The sequence below is a fragment of the Rhinolophus sinicus genome, chromosome 8 (assembly GCF_057876585.1).
Source record: "Rhinolophus sinicus isolate RSI-liver-muscle chromosome 8, RSI-T2T, whole genome shotgun sequence".
Taxonomy (NCBI): domain Eukaryota; kingdom Metazoa; phylum Chordata; class Mammalia; order Chiroptera; family Rhinolophidae; genus Rhinolophus; species Rhinolophus sinicus.
Genome location: NC_142508.1, coordinates 43,040,300 through 43,058,873, shown reverse-complemented (window position 1 = coordinate 43,058,873; position 18,574 = coordinate 43,040,300). Strand labels below are relative to the sequence as shown.

Sequence of the window (18,574 nt, the reverse complement as noted above, 5' to 3'; positions counted from 1 at the left end):
GCAGACAGGAGGGGGGTGGGGCCCTCCAGAGGTGGGCTCCTGCTCTCCCATAGAATGAGGCAAGCCTGTCTTCAGCAAGGTGATGAGGAGGCCGCTGGCGCTGGCCCTATCCAGTAAGGGTGGGGAGGATGTCTGGTGTAAAGGTCAGGGTGTGGCTGAGCTCTGCTCTGTCAATGTCTCTGGGGACCCACAGCGCAAAGAGAACTCCAGGCCTCAGAGTAGGGAGTGCATATTTTTCAAAAATAAAAAGTAGACAAAAACAATCTTCTGCCTCCCGCTGCCCAGTCCCATAGCCTGGGCAGGCCCAGGAGGGGCTCAAACAGCCAGGATTCCAGGACCTCCTCCCTCACACCAAGGCCTAAAAGGAGAGGCTGTGCAAGGGGCAGGCACCGAGGTCCTGCCCAGGGCCCAGGCCAGGTCCACCCTCCCCTTAAGTCCCCACTGAGGCTCAACAATGGAGCTGAGGGTCTTGCAGATGTTTCCAGAGCCGAATGCTGTCCTGGGGACTGAGGGGCCGCACCAGCAGCAGGTCACGGAGAGCGCAGGGGTCAGCCGTGCGGTCTGCTGGCCAGGCTGTGAGGAAGCCTTTGTGGGCCCTGGGCACCAGGCCCAGGGCACGGAAGCACAGGCCGATGTAGACGTCATTGAAGGGGAACGGTGCCACACGGGCCACTGCCTGCAGCAGCCAGGGTACCAAGCGCCCAGCAATGACGTAGCCACCCCCGCTGGCATAGGCCGGGTAGTCACCTTCGAAGAAGGACCTGGGCACATAGAAGGGTCCTCCAGGCTTCCGGAGGGGCTTGGCCTGAGTAAAGACCTCACCCAGGTAGAGGCCTGGGGCCCAGCTGCGTGGCAGGGCCCGCAGGTATTGCAGCAAGGCAGGGGTATGCACAAAGGCGTCATCCTGAGCTAGCAGGACAAAGCTCACACCAGGACAGTGGTGGCCAAGCCAGGACAGCAGCAGCAGGTCCTTGAGCGTCTGGTTGAAGGGGACATCGAGGAAGTCCCAGAGCAGCAGGTCACTGTAGCGACGGCTCTCCCAGGCCACGAGGGGGCGTAGGTCAGGGCCCCCCTCACCCACTGGGGACCCCAGCAGGAAGAGCAGCCTGATCCCAGCAGCTGGACCACCCCAGGTCTCCCTCACGGCCTGTCGCTCTGCAAAGCGCCCTGGTTCCGACTTGACAGCCAACAGCAGGTAGGGGACGTCGGTTTCCTCGCAGCTGACCACTTGGCCATTGTCAACTCCAGGCAGCCACCGTGGGAAGCTCCGGCAGGCTGCTGACAGCAAGAAGCGGCGGAGGTCCTCAGGGTAGGAGGCGAAGTCAGGGATCTCAGCGGCAGCAGCAGCCCCCCAAGCTCGGCAGCCCCCCACCTCAGTGCTGTTCCCACTGGGCAGGGCCCCCAGCCGCCACTGCTGCTGGTTCCAGTAAGCTGAGGGCAGTGGGGCAGTCTGGCCCAGACGGGCTGAGAGGTTAGCAGGCAGGGTGGGTTCGGGGCTGGCTGATGTGGGGCCTGGCAGGGTGCCGTGGGGTCCCAGGTAAGCTTTGTTCAGCCGAGACTCCGATGTCCACTCAATGTAAACTTTGAGGCCCAAGAGCGTAAGCAGCGCTGACAGGCAGAGAAGGCACTTGGGGCAGCGCATGACCATGACCCGGCCCAGGGAAGGGATGGCCGCGGGAGCTGCAAAGGAGCCACAGAGGCCTTTGGGATGGGCCTCAGGGATGGGCCCTCAGTCCCCACCAACCCCCCTAATGGCCTCTCAGTCCCAGATGCTAAACTGGCCATCAACCAAAGACCCAGCTCTTCCCTATTACTGGACTTGGAATCACTGCTCCAGTCCCATTCCAACACCCACTCTTTCCTCCTCAGCCCAACCCCTTCCACCATCTTGGTTCCCCCCCAGTGCTCCCTCCCCCTCTCCCCCCCATTCATCCCTCTCACCAGAAATCTGGATCACTGGGGGCAGCTCCTTCCACTGTCATAAATACCCAGCCTCCCTTGCCCCACGAGTTCCCACCCTAGAGACTGGGGAGCCAGGGACCTGTTCCCTCCTCTTTACCTCTGGGTCGGGCTCCCGCCAGCTCCGGCGCCCTGGGCCTCTGGTCAGGCCCTCCCAGCTCCCTCCTGCCCTTGTCCTGCTCTGGCTCTGTCGTTGTTCTGCAGCCCAGCCTAGACCATCCAAAGGGGCGGGGCGGGGAGCAGAGCAGTGGCTGGGAGGGCCCCAGGGGCCGGGAGGGGCTAGGGCGGGGCTGAGCAGGAGGGGGAGAGAGGGAGGGCTGGAGGCCGACCTGAGAGATGGGGCTCTGGCGTGTTAGGGCTGGTTTTCTGGTGAGACAGCGGGAAAGGTGCAGGGGTGGCTGCAGAGACAGACGGGGCTCTGGGCGAGGCCTGGGAGGGGAGGATTAGGGGCCTGGGAGAGAGTCCCAGGGAGGGTGAGACTGAGGGCTGGGTAGTGTTGGAATGGCCCAGGGACAGCAGAGGGGCAAAGCCGGGAGGGGAGGGGCTAGCGCCTGGTTGCAGGAGGTAGAGGAGAATGTGCAGAGGAATGGGTCAGCCTGCCAGAGGTGGGGGTGTTGTTGCCACCCAGAGCCGTGGGGTGGGGTGGGAAAGGGGCTGTTGAGGAGGAGAGCCAGACAGGGAGACCTCAGGGACAGGCAGGGAGATGAGAGAGACGAGATGGAGACTCAGGGAGGCAAAGAGGAGAGCACCTGGCAGGAGAGCGAGGATGAGAAAGGAGGAGGGAAATGGAGACCGGGAACGAGAGAGAGAAGGGGTGGCTGGGAAGCCCCCGTGAGGGAGGAAGAAGGGAAGATGGAGAGGCAGGTGGAGGAACGCAATGGGGTCTGAAGAGGGAGTCTGCTAACAGAGTGCTGGAGCCAGGAGGAGGCGGGGAAGGGAGCCAGGGAGGAGCAGGAGAGGACCAGTGGGGAGAAGGGGTGGCTGGAAGGGGAACCAAACTAGAGGGCAATAGAGGGGTGGGTGCACTGGGAGCCCTCTAGTTCAGCCGGCTCTGCACCTCCTCCATCCCTGAGGCGCCTGGGATGCCAGACTAGCAGGGCGGGAACCCATTCCTACCCAGCCCCGCCCACAGCTGCACTGGGACTCAGGAACACTCACATCCGGCCCCCCAGGGACCGGAGAGGGTGTCTGCCTGTGTTTACAGCCCTACCCTCCCGAGGCTCCTGCTGTTGGGGCTCCGTTAGCTGTCTGGGGAGGCGGGCAAATAGGGCCTTCTCCTCGGAGACCCGGAACCTGCGGTGGGACTAAGCCTGGCCTGACCCCCTTCACCCCACCCAGGGTTGGGGAGCACTGTCCAATAGTCTCAGGGACCCTGTCTGTAATCAGCAGCAGTTGATTATCTGTCTAATGCTGATTTCCTCCCCGCAAGTTTGAATAATGGAGCCCATGGGACCAGTTGGAGGAAGAGTTCCGAGGAAGTGGGGAACATTAATGGAGTAAAAGCCAGAGTGGGAAATGACAGGCAGGGTCTGGGGCCAGGAACCTGGGCACCCTGGAGAGGGTCCAAGTCCTCCTTCACTGGGGCCAGGAGAGAGGGGTCAAGGCCCCAGCTCTCTTGGCTCCTCTGGCTTCTCCCAGAGGGTGCAGAGGTTCTCCACAGCACGGGAGGTGGTGACACTGTCCCTCCTGGGGGTGTTTGGAAATCTCGCAGGGTACAGTTTTGGTTGCTATGTGCACCAGTCTGAGTTCAATCAGTAGAGAAAGCACACAGCAGTGGGAACAGGAAAAGTTGAATATCAAGAATGATTTAAGAGGTGCCTTCCTGTGGAAGAGTTAAGGGGTACATGTGCAGGCCGACCATGATCAAGCCAATCCAAAATCCTGGCCCCCCAAAGCCTCTGGATCCCTCTTCCAGATGATGCCAGGGCAGTTCTGGCTTCTCACCTCATTAACTAGAGGCCACTGTTGAGTCCAGGTTCCAGCCAGCCAACCAAGGGAGCGGTTAGAACCACCCCCAGCTGCACAAACTAACCCATTAAATCTAGAGTCTCTAGCAAGTGCCCTTGGACCAGTGAACTTGGCCAGATCTAGTGTTACATCCACCCTCACTGGTCTAACACCCTTAGAATCCACTCCTGCACTGGTTCTCTGGATACAAGCTGTTTCCTCCTGGGTCAAAGTGAACACAGGTCCCCTGGGGAAGAGATTTGACCCTAGGTATTTATGGGTCTAGTGACAGCAGAGGTGCTTGTCATGAATCTTAAGAAGGATGGACACGGCCATTAAGGCATCTGCCCCAGGTGAGGGCATCGCATCACGGGAAATTACAAGCACAGGTAGGCTGGTGGTCTTCTCAGACACTGCTAAAGGAGGCCCAGGGTGACAGGGTTCATCGTGTTTCCTTTGGGTCCAACTGGATGACCACATTCTAAATTTCAGGATCGCACTATTTACCAGTCAGTGCCCTCACTTTCATAGGAGGAACTTGTCAAGACTGGGAATTCAACCATCATCAACCTGAAAACTTAAATGTGTTATATATTCAGCCATATTAGCCCTGTGGTTACAAGTAAGAACTTTTGGGTGTGTCATGGAAGCACTCCAGTTCTCAGACTGTGACTCGAGCCAACAGACCTGAACTTGTCCTTGTCCATCTGTAACTCAAGGGCACTCCCAAGATAGGCTCCGTCCAGCGCCTATCTTTAGAATCGTCATTACTGCCACAACGGTCAAGTGCAGCAGCCAGAGGGGCTCCCACGGCACGTGCTTCAGCTGACACCTTATCACAGTCAACTCCCGTGACAGCCTGATTGTGATGCCACTGTGTGCCATGGATAGCTGGCATTTCAAACCCCACATCCCATCTCTGTAGGCCTATCTCCCAGAACATTCTGGATAGCAATGCTGTATCAGTTTGAACACAATCAGGAGAGAAAAAAAAGTAATTTGAACAGGGGAAGTTTAATATTAAGAATTATTCACTAACAGTGAACTGAAGTGACAAGGGATTCATTGGTACAGTATCTAGGAATTTACTGGAAATCCACCTCCTGGGGTGTGGTCTGGGGTGTGGTGGAATCATTCACAGGAAGGTGTCTCAGTGGAGGCACTCCTCTATGAAATTGCTGGGGGAGGGGGCACCAGGGGAGGCTGCTGACTACCTGGGCTGGGGAAGCCAAGGCACTGCAGGAACCTGCAGAGCCAGCACAGCTAAACAGGAACCAGGAAGCAAAACCCTTGCCTCCTATCGTGTCTCTTAAGCGCCCTCTACTGACAAAGCTTATTATGCCAGTTAGCAAAGGAAAAACATTTCAAAGGCCCAAATCAGTTTTCACTGAGCAGACAGAAAGTTGAATTTGGAGCTGAGAGTCAAATCAATAAGCGGGGACCCCATAGGATTTTGGGGGCTCCTGGCATTTAGTGAGTGTGGGCCAGGGATGCTGTACCCTGCGATGAGCTACCTAGTCCCACATAGGGAATCGCCATCCCTATGGAATGCCAGTAGCATATCCTGGCAGGAAACGGCAGTGCACCTATATGAGGATAATTTGAGAAGTCTCTTGACACAGTGGTGGGCAAGGTGGGGAGGCCACAAGGGCGAGTGCAGCTCCTTGGGGCTACTTGCAGCCAGGAGCCCTTTACTTGCCCCAGGCTTGAAGAGGCGGAAGGGTTATTGGAACTGGAAGGAGAGAAGTATGTAGGAAGGGCTGCCTGACAGGATGACAGAAACTGTGTCCTTCAGCCCAGGGTGCAGCCAGCCAGGGAACCCCTAAGCGGGACCACATGCTCTCCTTCCCTCTGACCTGCCATTGTCATACCCCTCATCCTTCCCCACCCCCCACGATGAGTGAGCCCCACTGGAAGCCAGAAGTTTGGAGAACTGTCAGACACTCAACACGGTGCCGCTGAGATCCAGCTTGATGGGGGGGGGGAGGGTCATAGGCTAGGCAGGGATGGGGCTGGCTGTGTCCCGAGACAGCTTCTCTGGCCCCAACTTCAGGCCCTCGGTCCACTCAGCCCCTAGAACCTCGCAGTTGGGCAGCATCTCCTCCACCAAGATCCGCGTGAGGCCTGGACTGGACACGGCGGGGAGGTCTGAGATGTCCAGCCTGCGGAGCTTCCTGACAGGAGGCAAGAGGGGGGAGGCCCACATGAGGACAGCACCCATGTGTGTGAGTGTACGGAGGGGGGGGTGCCGGCCCCCATTCCACCCCTATCTTCCTAACTAAGAAATGTTAGCGCTGTCCAAGTCTGTGAAATCCATTGTGTTAATGACAAATGGACACCTCTGGCTGCTATGGTTCTCCAACGGTGTAAGTATCGTGGTGTTTTCATTACAACCCAAAGGAAGAAAAACGAGGAGTGCTTTCATTCCCCTAGAGACTCACGCCACTGCTCATTGTGCTTACCCCCCACAAACACTCTGGGTTTGTCATTGAGGCAGGGAGACGGGGAACTGCCTGCCACTGCTCCCACCCCACTTTCCCGTATCTGAGTTGGGTGGGAGCCCCTGCCTTGGCTCGGGGCCCAGGCTGAGCTGAGGTCTTACTGGAGGTGGTGGAGGCAGGCAAGGCCTCGTTCGGAGATTCGGGGGCAGCCGGCCAGCGAGAGCTCCTGCAATGAGTCGGCCAGCTGGTAGAGGCGGCTGAGACACCAGTCATCCACATGGGGACAGCGCTGCAGCCACAGGGACTGGAGCTCCTTCAGGGCCACTGCAGGGGGGAGAGGGCGGATGGCACTGAGGGCCCTTCCAGAGCCCACCATGAGGGAAAATGCAGAGGCTTGCTCATCCCTATGCCGCCCCACTCACAGAGGTTGTCCAGGCCTTGGTAATTGATGGCACAGTCACTGGCATCGACAGCCTCTACAGGTATCGCCTGGAAGTTCAGGAACTCGAGAGAGCAGTGGCCACGCCCATTTGACCGTATCCACTCCTTGCCCTGGAACCTGGGAGAGAGGGAGTGTCAGCGGGGACCCTACCCCTCCCCAGGCCTCCAAATTCTTGAGACTGTTCCCCAGCCCCTTACAATAACAATGATGGTAGTGCCTGTGCACTTACTATATGTCAGGCCCTGTTCTAAGGGCTTTACGTGTCCGGTCTCATTGGATCCCCTGGCAATCCCATGAAAGACGGAATCTTTGGCTAATTTTACATGCCTAGAAGCTGAGGGCTAGGGAGATAACTGATAACATAAAAGAGCTATAATACAGGAATCCTTGTAGACAGGCAAAGTGCAGGTGTCTTCAGACATGTACACTGTTTCTAAGGTAGGTCCTGGAGGAAGTGCTCAAACGAAGTAAAATTTGAATCTGAACAAAGATGAGATGTATGAAATCTACATGAATTGTGTTTTTCAAAAAAGAAGAAAAGGGGGAACAAAGGGAAGAGGAGGAAGGGATAGAGAAAGGAAGGGGGAAGAAAAGAAACACCAACATTTATTGAGCACATGTGCTATGCCAGACCTTGTTACAAGTGTTTAGATTGCTAACTGTGTTTGTAGGTTAGATACAACTACCATCCCATTTTACAGATGACACAACTGAAGCTCAGGACCAAGCCCCAGGCCACACAACCAGTAGGGGGCAGAGATAGGGGGACCCATGGGGAAGCCTGTCTGACTGAAGAGCCTGGAGCTTAGAGAGATGCTCTACCGCCTCCCCCAACCCCCGTTTTGACACCTTTGCTGTCATACTTGACTGCGCCTCCCTGCTTCAGGATGAAATAGGCACCTGCGACGTATGGGCCATATCGCTCCTTGATGTAGGTGAAGGATCTGCCAAGAGAAGAGTAGCTGAGGGTGAGGCCTGGGGAGCACTGGACCCATCTCCATATCCAGGACTGATGGGCATAGACAGACAGACTGAGTCAGGCTGCAGATATTTATTGAGTGCCTATTAAGTACCGGGCACTGGTGACCCAGGCAGATAAACGTCCCTGCCTTGTGAACTTATTTTATAGGGAGAAACAAAAACCAGGAAGTAACAGCAAATCGCAGAGTATCAATTCCATGATGAAAAGAAAATACTGGGACTGGCTAGGAGTGGCTTGGGTCAGGGTGGAGATGGAGGAGGCTACTTTAGTCTGGCTGTTAAGAAATGCTTCTTGGAGGAGGTAACACTTAACTTGTGTAGAGCTTTGAGTGGTGGGAAGGAGTGTAGAAGTCAAGGCAAGGGCCTGCCAGACCAAAGGAACAGCTAGTGCAAGGCTCAGAGGCTCAAATTGGGATGGTTGAACAAATAGCAATAAGCTCGCCATGTTGCCAGGGGTGAGAGGAATCCCTGGTAGGGGTCTCAAAGCTCAGTAGGGACCAGGTTTTAGGCTTTGGAGTTTGGCTTTCATTCTAGTTGCAATTGGAAATCATTTGAGGGTTTCAAGCAGAGTGGTAACGTTATCTATTTTACTTTCTTAAAAGAATCCTTTGATTGCTTTGTAGCCTGTAAGAGACTGTAGGGGGCACAAGGTGACTAGTTAGATTACTGCAGTAAACCAACCATAAAATGAAGGGGCTCAGAACAGGTTACAAACAGTGGAGGAGGTGACAAGTGGTCAGATTTGGGATATTCTAGTACTTTATTGATGGATTGGATGTAGAAGGCAGAGAATAAAGAGAGGAATCAGGGATGACTCCTTAGAATTTGACCTGAACTGGGTAGGCAGTGGTGCTGTTTACTGGGATGGGGGAGGCTTGGGAGTGAGCAGACTATTTTAGGGGGAAATCAAGCATTTGTTGTTATCCATGTTACATTCGCGGTGCCAGCTAAACTCCCGAGGAGATGGTCTGCAGCAGGCTGCCTGTAGGAACTGGAGTCTTTGGGAAGAGTGTGAGCTGGTACTGGAAGCCATAGGGCTGCCTGGGAGTAGCAAGGGCAGGCTCTGGGTTCTGACCAGTGAGGCCTGAGCAGCAGGTCTTGCAGGCCAGGGGTTCTCACCGATTTTTCTGGTGTATCTTTGACACCTGCTTTTGGAACAGGTACTCCCTCAGAGCCTCCACGTCATAGAAGCGGTCAGCCAGGAACTGGAGTAGCTTCCCCCACTTGCTTTGATTGCCTTCTGGGGCCACTGCACTGCTCATGCCACGGATGCCCCTGGTACCTCCATTCCATAACGGGGCCACCAGGTGGAGGTACTGGGGAGGAGAGAAGAGGAGGGGCTGAGCCTGGAGCCTCCTGTAAGACAGAGCTGGATCCCCCAGTTCTTGGTCCATGAAACCCCTCCCCCCATGCTTCCTCGCTCACTAAATTCTCCTTTCAGAACTTCCAAATTCTGCCTTTGGGATTCCCAAATTTTCCCCAAGTTCTTAACCCTAAGTTCTCTCTCTGATTTAGCCAAACATTCTTGGTTTTCCCAAATTCTCCCCATAATTTTTCCCCAAATGCTTATTTCTCTCTCAAAACCTCCATTTTCTGACCTCTTAATTTCCTACAAATTTTCCCCTTAATTTCACCCAGTTCCCCCTGGGGTCTTCCTAAATAACCTATTTCTTTTCTGAAAATATAATCTTAATTTCTTTTCACCCTTAACTTACCTCTTAAAGTCCCCAAACTCTTCCTTCAACTTTCACTCCAAGTTTTCTCTTAGCCTGTCCCTATTTCTCTTTTTGCTTTAACCAAATTCTCCCAATAACTTTGCCCAAATCCTTATTTTCTCTCAAAATTCCTCTTAAACTTCCAACCTTACTTTAATTTTCCCTAAATTCATTCTTTGATTTTACCCAGTTCTTCCCAAATTCTCTCCACAAATACCGCAAATTCTCCCCTTCATTCCCTTGGAACTCCATCAAATTGGGTTTCCATCAAAATTCCTAACTTTCCCATGAGTTTCCCTCACCTGTCTCCTTTTGTGTCCTACCTTGGCCTTGGCCAATTCCCTCCAAGCCCTCTTTCATTTCCAGGTCCAACTCTCGCCTGCCCTTCGACTCCTACCATGTTTCCCTGAAAATAAGACCTAGCGGGACAATCAGCTCTAATGCATCTTTTGGAGCAAAAATTAATGTAAGGCCCGGTCTTATTTCTCTATAAGACCGGATATAATATAATAATTAATATAACATAAATACCAGGTCTTATATAAAACCGGGTCTTATATTAAGTTTTGCTCCAAATGACGCATCAAAGCTGATTGTCCAGCTAGGTCTTATTTCCCGGGAAATGGGCTAGCGCTGGCAGTGGTATCCCTCCCTCTGATTGGCTGGGTGCACCCTTTCAGGCCTGCACTCCCTGCTTCCGCATTGGTTTCTCTCCGCCAAGTCCCCGCCCCCTCTTCCTCTCTGAAGTGCCTCAGCCGCCTGCGACCCAGACCCGTCCTTCCGGGTCCCAGCCGCTGCACGTCTACACTCTAAGCGCGATGCCTAGCGGGAGAGGCCGTCTGCTCCGCCACGATCCTTGATCCCTGGGCACCGACAGAGCCCCTGAAGGCAGAGGCAGCAGATCGGACTTAATTTGGGGGTTCTAGGAACTGCAGTCACCTACCGCCCTGGGCGCCGCCATCGTGCTAGGATTACGTAACCGGAAGGGGCCAGTCCTTTCTTAACCCACCCACCTGGCTCCGTCCTGGACTTTATTTCTTACGGTCACGCCGTCTCCGTTTTCCAACCTTTCTCTTAAAGGCGCACGCACTTTCTTCTCTTTTTGGGTTTAAGGATGGCTCAGAGCGCTCTCTCCGTGGGCCTTCAAATGGGACTCTGTAGTCTTTCCCTAGGAGAGCGTGGGCTGTCCTTCCTGTTAGAGTACCTTCCTTCCCTGTCTGCAGTCCCGCTGAGTTTCCCTGTTCTCCAGCTCACTCGCTACCTCCTTAAAATAAGGAACAACGTGACTGAAAATCTGACCATCATTCTTTAAACCAGGGTCAGGGAAGGGAAAAAGGTCGAGTGGGTGGCGAGGGTAGACTTCAGGGTAATAGAGGTGAGATCTCAAGATTAGTATTGTGCTGTGTTTGCGATTTCAGTTTGGCGTTCAAGGCTAGATCTCAGCGTGAAGATTCAATGTGAAGTCATGTGGATAGAATTATTCATTCCACGAATATTTACCGAGCCCTTAACCACGTGGCAGGCACTGCTCTGGGTGCTAAGGTTACCTTGATGAACAGGACAGATCCAGCCCTTCTCTCAGGGAGTCAACATGCCAGGCAGGGAGAGGATGGATAAGAAATTATTAGCAAGATAATTTCAGATAGTATTTGATAAGAGGCAAATAAAAACACGTAATATAATAGGGAGTGACTAGGGTGTAGGGCCATCAGCAAAAGCCTCTCTGCAGAGATGACATTTAAATGGAAGTGAAGGATAAGAAGGAATCAGCCATTCAAAGATCTAGGGGGAAAGTGTTCCAGACAGAGGTAACAGCCAGTGTAAAGGCCCAGAGGTGGGAACCATCTTACAGAAAGAACTAGGAGACTGGGTCAGAGAGGTGGGCAAGGAGTTGACTGGGCAGACCTGTTAGGATTTTTTTACTTTCACAGGCGAGTGTCATCTGATTTACATTTTATAAAGATCATTTCCTCCAGGTTGAGGACAGGCCATAGAGGCCAAGGGTGGAGGGGGGTGGGCACAGCAAAGAGGCTACTATAATCCTCCAGATAGATGAATGGAGACAGGAGCAGGGATGAGGCAATGAAAATGGTGAGAAGTGCTTGGCTTATGAGTCTTTTGAAGGTTGAGCAAATGGCTTGAGAAACGAAAAGGATAGAGATGCCACTCATAGAGATGGGGAAACAGGAGAAGTAGCAGGTTTGGAAGGGCAGGTGTTGGAAGGCTAAATATGCCCCCTCAGGCACACATCAGTCCATATCCTGATCCCTGGAACCTGTGAATATGTTACTTTAAATGTAAAGGGAAGATGTGATTAAGTTGAAAATCTTAGATGGGGAGATTATCCTTGATAACCGAGGTTGGCCCAATGTAATCAATGAGGGTCCTATAAAATGGAGGCAGGTAAGTCAGTCTGTAGGAGACGTAATATAGGTGCAAGAGGCTGCGATGATGCAAAGAAGGGGCTATGAGCCAAGGAATGCAGGTGGTGATATAGGTGATGTTGGATCTGCCAGCAGTTTCTGAGTGTGGGCCGGGATCGTGTCTCGTGAAGCCGAAGAATGGAAACACGGACCAGGGAGAGGCAAAAAGTTTTAAAAAAGGATAGCTTATTAGAGGCAGGAGAAGAGGTTGCAGCTCCCAAACAGGAGGGGTTCCCGAATGGGGGGTGCCCCATGACTGAAGCAAAAGCTGTTACTTTTATACCTTCCCTTTGTCTGTTTGGGGAAGGGGAGCTGTTTGGAGAAGAGAACTGGCGCCTTCTAATGAAATTCGTCTACCAGGTTTGCTCTGCTTGCCCGTCCCAAAGGAATTAGCAAAGTAACCCACTCTATCAGATCTGCTCCATTTGTCAGGCCAAAATGAATTTTATGATTAACCTCAAGACCTTGTTACATTATGTCCTGGAGCAAAGGAGTGATTTCAAAACCTGAAGTTTTAGGATATGGCTGTCTTTGTTTATCCCACCAGGGACCTCCCTGTCTACCTAGGGACATGCTAACTATTCTGTATCAGTGGCTTCTAGAAGCTGGGTAAAGCTAGGAAATAGATGCTTCCCTAGAGCCTCCAGAGGAACCCAGCCGTGTGAACCCACTTCAGACTTCTGACCTCTAGAACTGTAAGATAATAACTTTGTGCTGTTTTAAGCCACTAAGTTTGTGGTAATTTGTCACAGCAGCAGTGGGGTAGGTGCCAATGGAGAGTTCTGTTTTGACCATATTCACCTTGAAAATGCCTGAGACATACAGGTGGAGATGGGAATTGGGGTCTGGAGCTCAGGAGGGAAGTCAGGACTGGAGTCAGAGACGTGGGAGCCATTGACACATAGATGGAATCTGAACACCCTGGGCCTAACAGAGCGGCTCAGTGCTGTTTTAAGAGGGAGGCCTGCAGTGCGTCCCATCCTTTTTCTGGCAGGGCCCATGCTGATAGTGATACTGTCTCTAGGCAGCTCTCGGGAGCAGAATTGGCTGCTCACCTGTGGGCCAGCAGCCAGACACTGAGGCATTCCAGCTGAGGGATCGTTCTCTTGGAAGCCACTCCTGGTTCCTCAGGCACACTAGTCGGGAAGCCCTGGGATGGCCTGAGTGGAGATGACAGGCAAGGAAGACGGGCAAGGAGGAGTGGTGGGAGGGACCCAGGATGAGTTGAGGCCAGGCCTCAGCAGACACTGAGCAAGGTGGGGGGTCAGGCCTGAGAAGAGGTGGGGAGGGTGGAGTTTGACTTCCACCAGAGGGGCTGTGTTTGGACCCTTGTGAGCAGAGTTGAGGTTAGACTTCAGAAAGAAAAACACATACATGAGGCTGCTGAGTCTCGCTGGAGAATGGACTTTGGGACATCATCCCAGACCCTCCCCGCCCTTTTCCACTGCCCTTTAATCCCCCCACCCCCTAGGTCCGCAGGGGGCTGGGTCACTCTGGACCTTGCTACTTCCTGCTCCTGGCAGCCACTGCTCAGAAACTATGGAGCTGTGGAGGCAGCTGAGGCAGGCTGGACTGGTGCCCCCTGGGCTGGGCCCACCGCCCAGGGCCCTGAGGGGGATTCCCCCAGCAGGGGGAGCTGGCCAGAGCCTCATGTCCCCAGGGGCAGACACTAAAGGTGCCAGGGAGAGTCTGCTGTGGATCTGGGAGGAGCTGGTGAGTAAGGGGCTTAGAGGGGGCAACAGATAGGGTGGGGGACGGGGAGAATGAATGAGTAGGAATGAATGGAAACAGAAAGGGCCAGAGATTGAAAGACAAGAATTGTGAGACAGGAATAGAGAAATAGAGGCAGATGTAGGTAGGTAGGTAAATGATAGATAGATATAGATCCAAAGAGTGAGAGACAGGAATAGAGAGAGACAGAGAGACCCAAAAATAGAGAGAGATGATAAGCAGAGATTGAGAGCAACAACAGAGAGAGAAAGACAGTAAAACTGAGACAGATGGAGATAGTCAAAGGCAGAGAAATAGAGACAGAAAGACAGGGATATGGAAGGACACAGAGACAGAGACAGACAGGTAGAGACAGAGACAGGTAGGTAGCAAGAGAGGGAAGCATAAAAGACAGACTAAGACTCAGAGACACACAAAGAGGTAGAGACAGTGAGGGACCAAGAGACACTAAGAAGCAGGATGGCAGGAAGGGTCCAGGGACACAGTGAGGACCCGCCCAGGTGCTGTGAGCTAGGACTGTTAAAGAAAAAAATGTTATAACGTGTTACAGATAGTAAGGTGACGGGTGTAGGGACCACTGCGATGGGATTTTGCAGTACAGGAGAGAGATGGGGCTCAACTCCAAATGGGCAGGCGGGAATTGTAGCCTGGGAGCAGGTGGGGGTCAGTGGATGGAAAACTACTAAGAGGAAACATCAGGGGGCAGGGGGAATTCGAGGTAAATTGACCCAGCAGGATTCCTGCTGAAAGCAGGCCAGGGTGATCAGACATCACCTGGGAGATGGTGAAGGGTGGAACCTGATTAAATAAGATATGGGAAGTGCTCAGGTGTGGAGGATGGGGATTCTTGCTAAAATAGGATTTTATAAGGAGATGAACAGATGGGCCTAGGAGAAGGTTCTGGAGCCTAACTAAAGTTTGGTCAAGCCAAGAATTGTCAGGATTTGAGCTGCCGTCTGCTCCCATCCATGTTGGGTGGGTGGGGGCCGTGCCCTCTGGGTTGGGATGCCCATGATGCCCCTTTCCTCTGGCAGGGGAACCTCCGCAGAGTGGATGTCCAGCTGCTTGGCCAGCTGTGCAGCTTGGGGCTGGAGATGGGGGCGCTGCGGGAGGAACTGGTCGCCTTCCTGGAAGAGGAGGAGGAGATCATTGAGGAAGAGAAGGAAGATGAAGAGCTGGAGGTGACGCAGGAGGAGGGACACCTGGGGGGCTCCTGCCCAGCCCGATGCCTCCGCCTCCCAGACTTTGAGATGACTATCTGAGGTCCTGCTTGTGTCCTTCCCATTGGCACACGAATGAGGTGCAAATGTATGCAAAAAAACGGGGCGTTTGCAGGTCAGATCAACCTGCAAATGATTTGCAATCCACACGTGTTCTTGAGCAACTGCTTTCTCTGAAGTTGTCTGCCAGGAGGTTCAGGGCTTGGCCTGTGAGCTTTGGGTGTGTTTGAAGATGAAGTGGAAAGTTTGCAGAGAAACAAGGTGTGTGTGCGGATGAGCTGCAGGAGTGTTGCAGGGGAGGTGTGGGTCTTTTCAAATGGAATGGAGCTGCTTGCAGATGAGGTTTTAGATCAAGGCCATCAGTAGGCTGCACTGAGCACTTGAAATTGACTAGCCCTAATTGAGGTGCACTGTAAGTGTAACATACACGCTGAATGCTGAATTTCAAAGGCTTAGTACAATAACAAGAATACAAAACACTTCAATAATCTTAAGAAATTAATTACATATTGAAATGATAATATTTTGAGTATATTGAGGTACATAAAAATATTACTAAAATTCGTTTCACTTGTTTATTTAAGATTTTTTTTATTGTGGTAAAATATACCTAACATTAAAATTAACCATTTTAACTATTTTTAAGTGTCCAGTTCAATAGTGTTAATTAAGTACATTCGTATTGTTGTGCAGCCATCACCACCACCCATCTCCCCAGCTCTCTTCATTTTGCAAAACTGAAACTGTCCCTATTAAACAACTCCCCATGCTCCCGTCTCCCAGCCCCTGGCAACCACCATTCTACTTTGTGTCTCTATGAATTTGACTATTGTAGGAACTGCATATAAGTGTGATCGTATAGTATTTGTCCTTTTGTGTCTGGCTTATTTCACTTAGCACAATATTTCAAGGTTCATCCCTATTGTGGCATGTGTCAGAACTTCCTTCCTTTTTTAGGCTGATAATATCCCATCATGTGTACATTCCACATTTTGTTTATCTACTCATCTGTCCATGGACACTTGAGTTTCCACCTTTTGTCTATTGTGAACAATGCTGCTATGAACATGGGTGTACAAATATCGTTCAAGTTGCTGCTTTCAATTCTTTTGGGAATATATCCAGAAGTGGGATTGCTGGATCAGATGGTGATTCTATGTCTAATTTCTCTTTTTTGGAACCACCAGAATATTTTCCACAGTGGCTGTAACATTTGACATCCCCACCAGCAGTGGACAAGGGTTCCAATTTCTCCTCATCCTTGCCAACACTTGTTATTTTCTGCCTTTAAAAAAAAAAAAAAAAAGATTTTATTGGGGAAGGGGAACAGGACTTTACTGGGGAACAGTGTGTACTTCTAGGACTTTTTTTTCCAAGTCAAGTTGTCCTTTCAATCCCAGTTGTGGAGGGTGCCATTCAGCTTCAAGTTGTTGTCCTTTCAGTCTTAGTTGTGGAGGGTGCAGCTCAGCTCCAGGTCCAGTTAACGTTGCTAGTTGCAGGGGGTGCAGCCCACCATCCCTTGCAGGAGTCGAACCAGCAACCTTGTGGTTGAGAGCCTGTGCTCCAACCAACTGAGCCATCTGGGAGCTCAGCGACAGCTCAGCTCAAGGTGCCATGTTCAATCCTAGTTGAGAGGGCAGAGCCCACCATCCCTTGCGGGACTTGAGGAATTGAACTGGCGACCTTGTGGTTGAGAGCCCATTGGCCCGTGTGGGAATCGAACTGTCAGCCTTCGGAGTTAGGAGCATGGAACTCTAACCACCTGAGCCACTGGGCTGGCCCCCCCCCCCTTTTTTTTCATCGTCATCATTCTAATGGGTGTGAGGTGGTATCTCATTGTGGTTTTGATTTGCATTTCCCTAATGATTAAGACATCGAGCATCTTTCAAGTGCTTATTCGTCTGTTTCTTCTTACATTTTTAAATATGACCACAGGAAAACTTAAAGTTGGGGCCGACCCGGTGGCTCAGGCAGTTAGAGCTCCATGCTCCTAACTCCGAAGGCTGCTGGTTCGATTCCCACATGGGCCAGTGGGCTCTCAACCACAAGGTTGCCAGTTCGATTCCTGAGTCCCACAAGGGATGGTGGGCTCCGCCCCCTGCAACTAAGATTGAACACGGCACCTTGAGCTGAGCTGCCGCTGAGTTCCCAGATGGCTCAGTTGGTTGGAATGCGTCCTTTCAACCACAAGGTTGCCGGTTCGACTCCCGCGAAACTTAAAGTCACATGTAGCTCGCATTGTATTTCTGTTGCACAGTACTATTTCAGAGGTTTGACAATGGAATGTGTGAGCAGATGCACAGTGAGGGTTTATATTATAGATGTTTCTGGATATGTTGCAAATGTGTCACAGCTCCACCTGTAGGAGACAGGCAGATATCTACGGATGGCGCTATCTATGGATGGCGCTGAAGAGAAGTTGGGCTGGAAATGTCACTATTACCCAGGTCCACATTTGCAGAAAAGATGCCCAGGGCAAGAGCTGGAGGGCTCCTGCTTGAGGACAGACATCACTTCAGGGGAGACATTTGGGCATTCATAAAGCCAGACACACTGACATTTTTCATCAAATGACACTGGCAATTCTTCATCAAAGCACTTTCTAGTGGGGAGAGGATGTTCCCAGAGTGAGGTGTTGGCAGAAGAGGTGCTGAATCCCTGAATCCCTGTCTGTGGGGATTTCTGCCTTAAAGACAAGCTGCTTCTTTTTGTTCAATGGAGTCCCTCAAGACTCAGGAGTGCAGGGGTGTGGAGAGTTCAGGCTTAGCCAGGTCGGCAGCTGCTGGGAGCTCTGGTGGGGAGAATGCTGAAAAGACAGAGTCTGGCACCCAGGGAAGAGGGGAAGCACCCAAGAGTATGTAGGTGAGCGGAGCTCCCACTCCCTCACTGGCACTCGAGCAAGAGGCTGGACCAGTCTGAGGTCCCTTGGAAGCTACATCCAGGCTGTGGGAGTCATGAGGGCTGGGGAGGTGGGGCTCCATGGCCACGGGGTTTGGCTCATGCCTCACAAATGCCAAGGTAGTCCATCTCCTGGGGAAGAGACTGGAGTTGGGGAGAGGACTGACCGCAAACGGGAGGGGCGACTTGAGAGGGAATGCTCACTGCGCGAGAACAACATGGTGGTTGGCCCCTGAGCCATGGCCTGGACCACAGAGGTGACATCTGTGCGGGAGGCACTCAGGGAACTTGGGTGAGTGTGGCAGCCCCATCTGAGCTGGCCTCAGTGCCACTTTTACTGAGCTACATCCGGCAATGACCAAGTCAGCACCAGGCCCGCCCTCCTGGAGCTCTCAGCTCCACACAGGAACAGGGCTGGGATGGCAGAGTCACAGGTGGCCGAGGGGACTCAGATAAGACAAACAGGCCCAGCTTGAAACATCAGGAACGTGTTCTTAGAGGAGAATCGAAGGAATAAGTAAAAATGAGCCAAGTAGAGAACAAGAATTGGAAGAGTATAAGTAGAAAAACAACATGCAAAAGCCATGAGATGACCTAGTGATCTATCCCCTTGCTGCCCAAAGTGTGGACCATGGACCAATCGTATCAGCATGGCTACCGTTATTTACCGATGCATAAAAACAGCCCCCTAACTCAGCTGTTTTAAAACAATGACAGTATGTATTTTGCTCACAAATTGTCATTTTGCAGAAATAGCTTATCTCTGCTCCTCAATGAGCTATTGAGCTTCAGCTAGAATCATCTGAAGGCACATTCG

At 52.2% G+C, this 18,574-nt stretch overlaps 3 protein-coding genes across 5 annotated transcripts; 1 reads left to right on the top strand and 2 right to left on the bottom strand.

Annotated features, from left to right (window-relative positions):
* Positions 1-213: 213 nt before the first annotated feature.
* On the bottom strand, positions 214-3,270 carry B3GNT8 (UDP-GlcNAc:betaGal beta-1,3-N-acetylglucosaminyltransferase 8). Its single transcript, XM_019751436.3, has 2 exons — positions 2,060-3,270; positions 214-1,680 (listed from the first exon to the last, which is right to left on the bottom strand). Exon 2 carries the CDS (start codon positions 1,646-1,648, stop codon positions 449-451), a length of 1,200 nt encoding a protein of 399 aa, XP_019606995.1. The 5' UTR covers positions 1,649-1,680; positions 2,060-3,270; the 3' UTR covers positions 214-448.
* Positions 3,271-4,901: 1,631 nt separating this feature from the next.
* Positions 4,902-10,472, bottom strand: DMAC2 (distal membrane arm assembly component 2). 3 transcript variants are annotated; one of them, XM_019751439.3, is made up of 6 exons: positions 10,429-10,472; positions 8,890-9,086; positions 7,653-7,733; positions 6,770-6,906; positions 6,509-6,671; positions 4,902-6,080 (listed from the first exon to the last, which is right to left on the bottom strand). In XM_019751439.3, the coding sequence occupies exons 1-6, from the start codon at positions 10,444-10,446 to the stop codon at positions 5,903-5,905; spliced, it is 774 nt and encodes a 257-aa protein (XP_019606998.2). In that variant the 5' UTR covers positions 10,447-10,472; the 3' UTR covers positions 4,902-5,902. The 3 variants fall into 3 exon arrangements, with proteins under 3 accessions (XP_019606998.2, XP_074170388.1, XP_074170389.1); XM_074314287.2 differs by lacking the exon at positions 10,429-10,472 and adding an exon at positions 9,809-9,970; XM_074314288.2 differs by lacking the exon at positions 7,653-7,733.
* Positions 10,473-13,310: 2,838 nt separating this feature from the next.
* Positions 13,311-15,499, top strand: ERICH4 (glutamate rich 4). Its single transcript, XM_019751442.3, has 2 exons — positions 13,311-13,621; positions 14,674-15,499. The coding sequence occupies exons 1-2, from the start codon at positions 13,448-13,450 to the stop codon at positions 14,899-14,901; spliced, it is 402 nt and encodes a 133-aa protein (XP_019607001.1). The 5' UTR covers positions 13,311-13,447; the 3' UTR covers positions 14,902-15,499.
* The last annotated feature ends 3,075 nt before the right edge of the window (positions 15,500-18,574 follow it).

Coding starts and splice junctions, on each gene's coding strand:
- B3GNT8 (XM_019751436.3), bottom strand. CDS start 1,648: ATGGTCATGCGCTGCCCCAAGTGCCTTCTCTGCCTGTCAGCGCTGCTT.
- DMAC2 (XM_019751439.3), bottom strand. Junction 7,734..8,889: donor AAGATACACCAGAAAAATCG/GTGAGAACCCCT, acceptor TTCTCTTGGCAG/ATCCTTCACCTACATCAAGG. Junction 6,907..7,652: donor AAGCAGGGAGGCGCAGTCAA/GTATGACAGCAA, acceptor CCTCTCTCCCAG/GTTCCAGGGCAAGGAGTGGA.
- ERICH4 (XM_019751442.3), top strand. CDS start 13,448: ATGGAGCTGTGGAGGCAGCTGAGGCAGGCTGGACTGGTGCCCCCTGGG. Junction 13,622..14,673: donor TGTGGATCTGGGAGGAGCTG/GTGAGTAAGGGG, acceptor TTCCTCTGGCAG/GGGAACCTCCGCAGAGTGGA.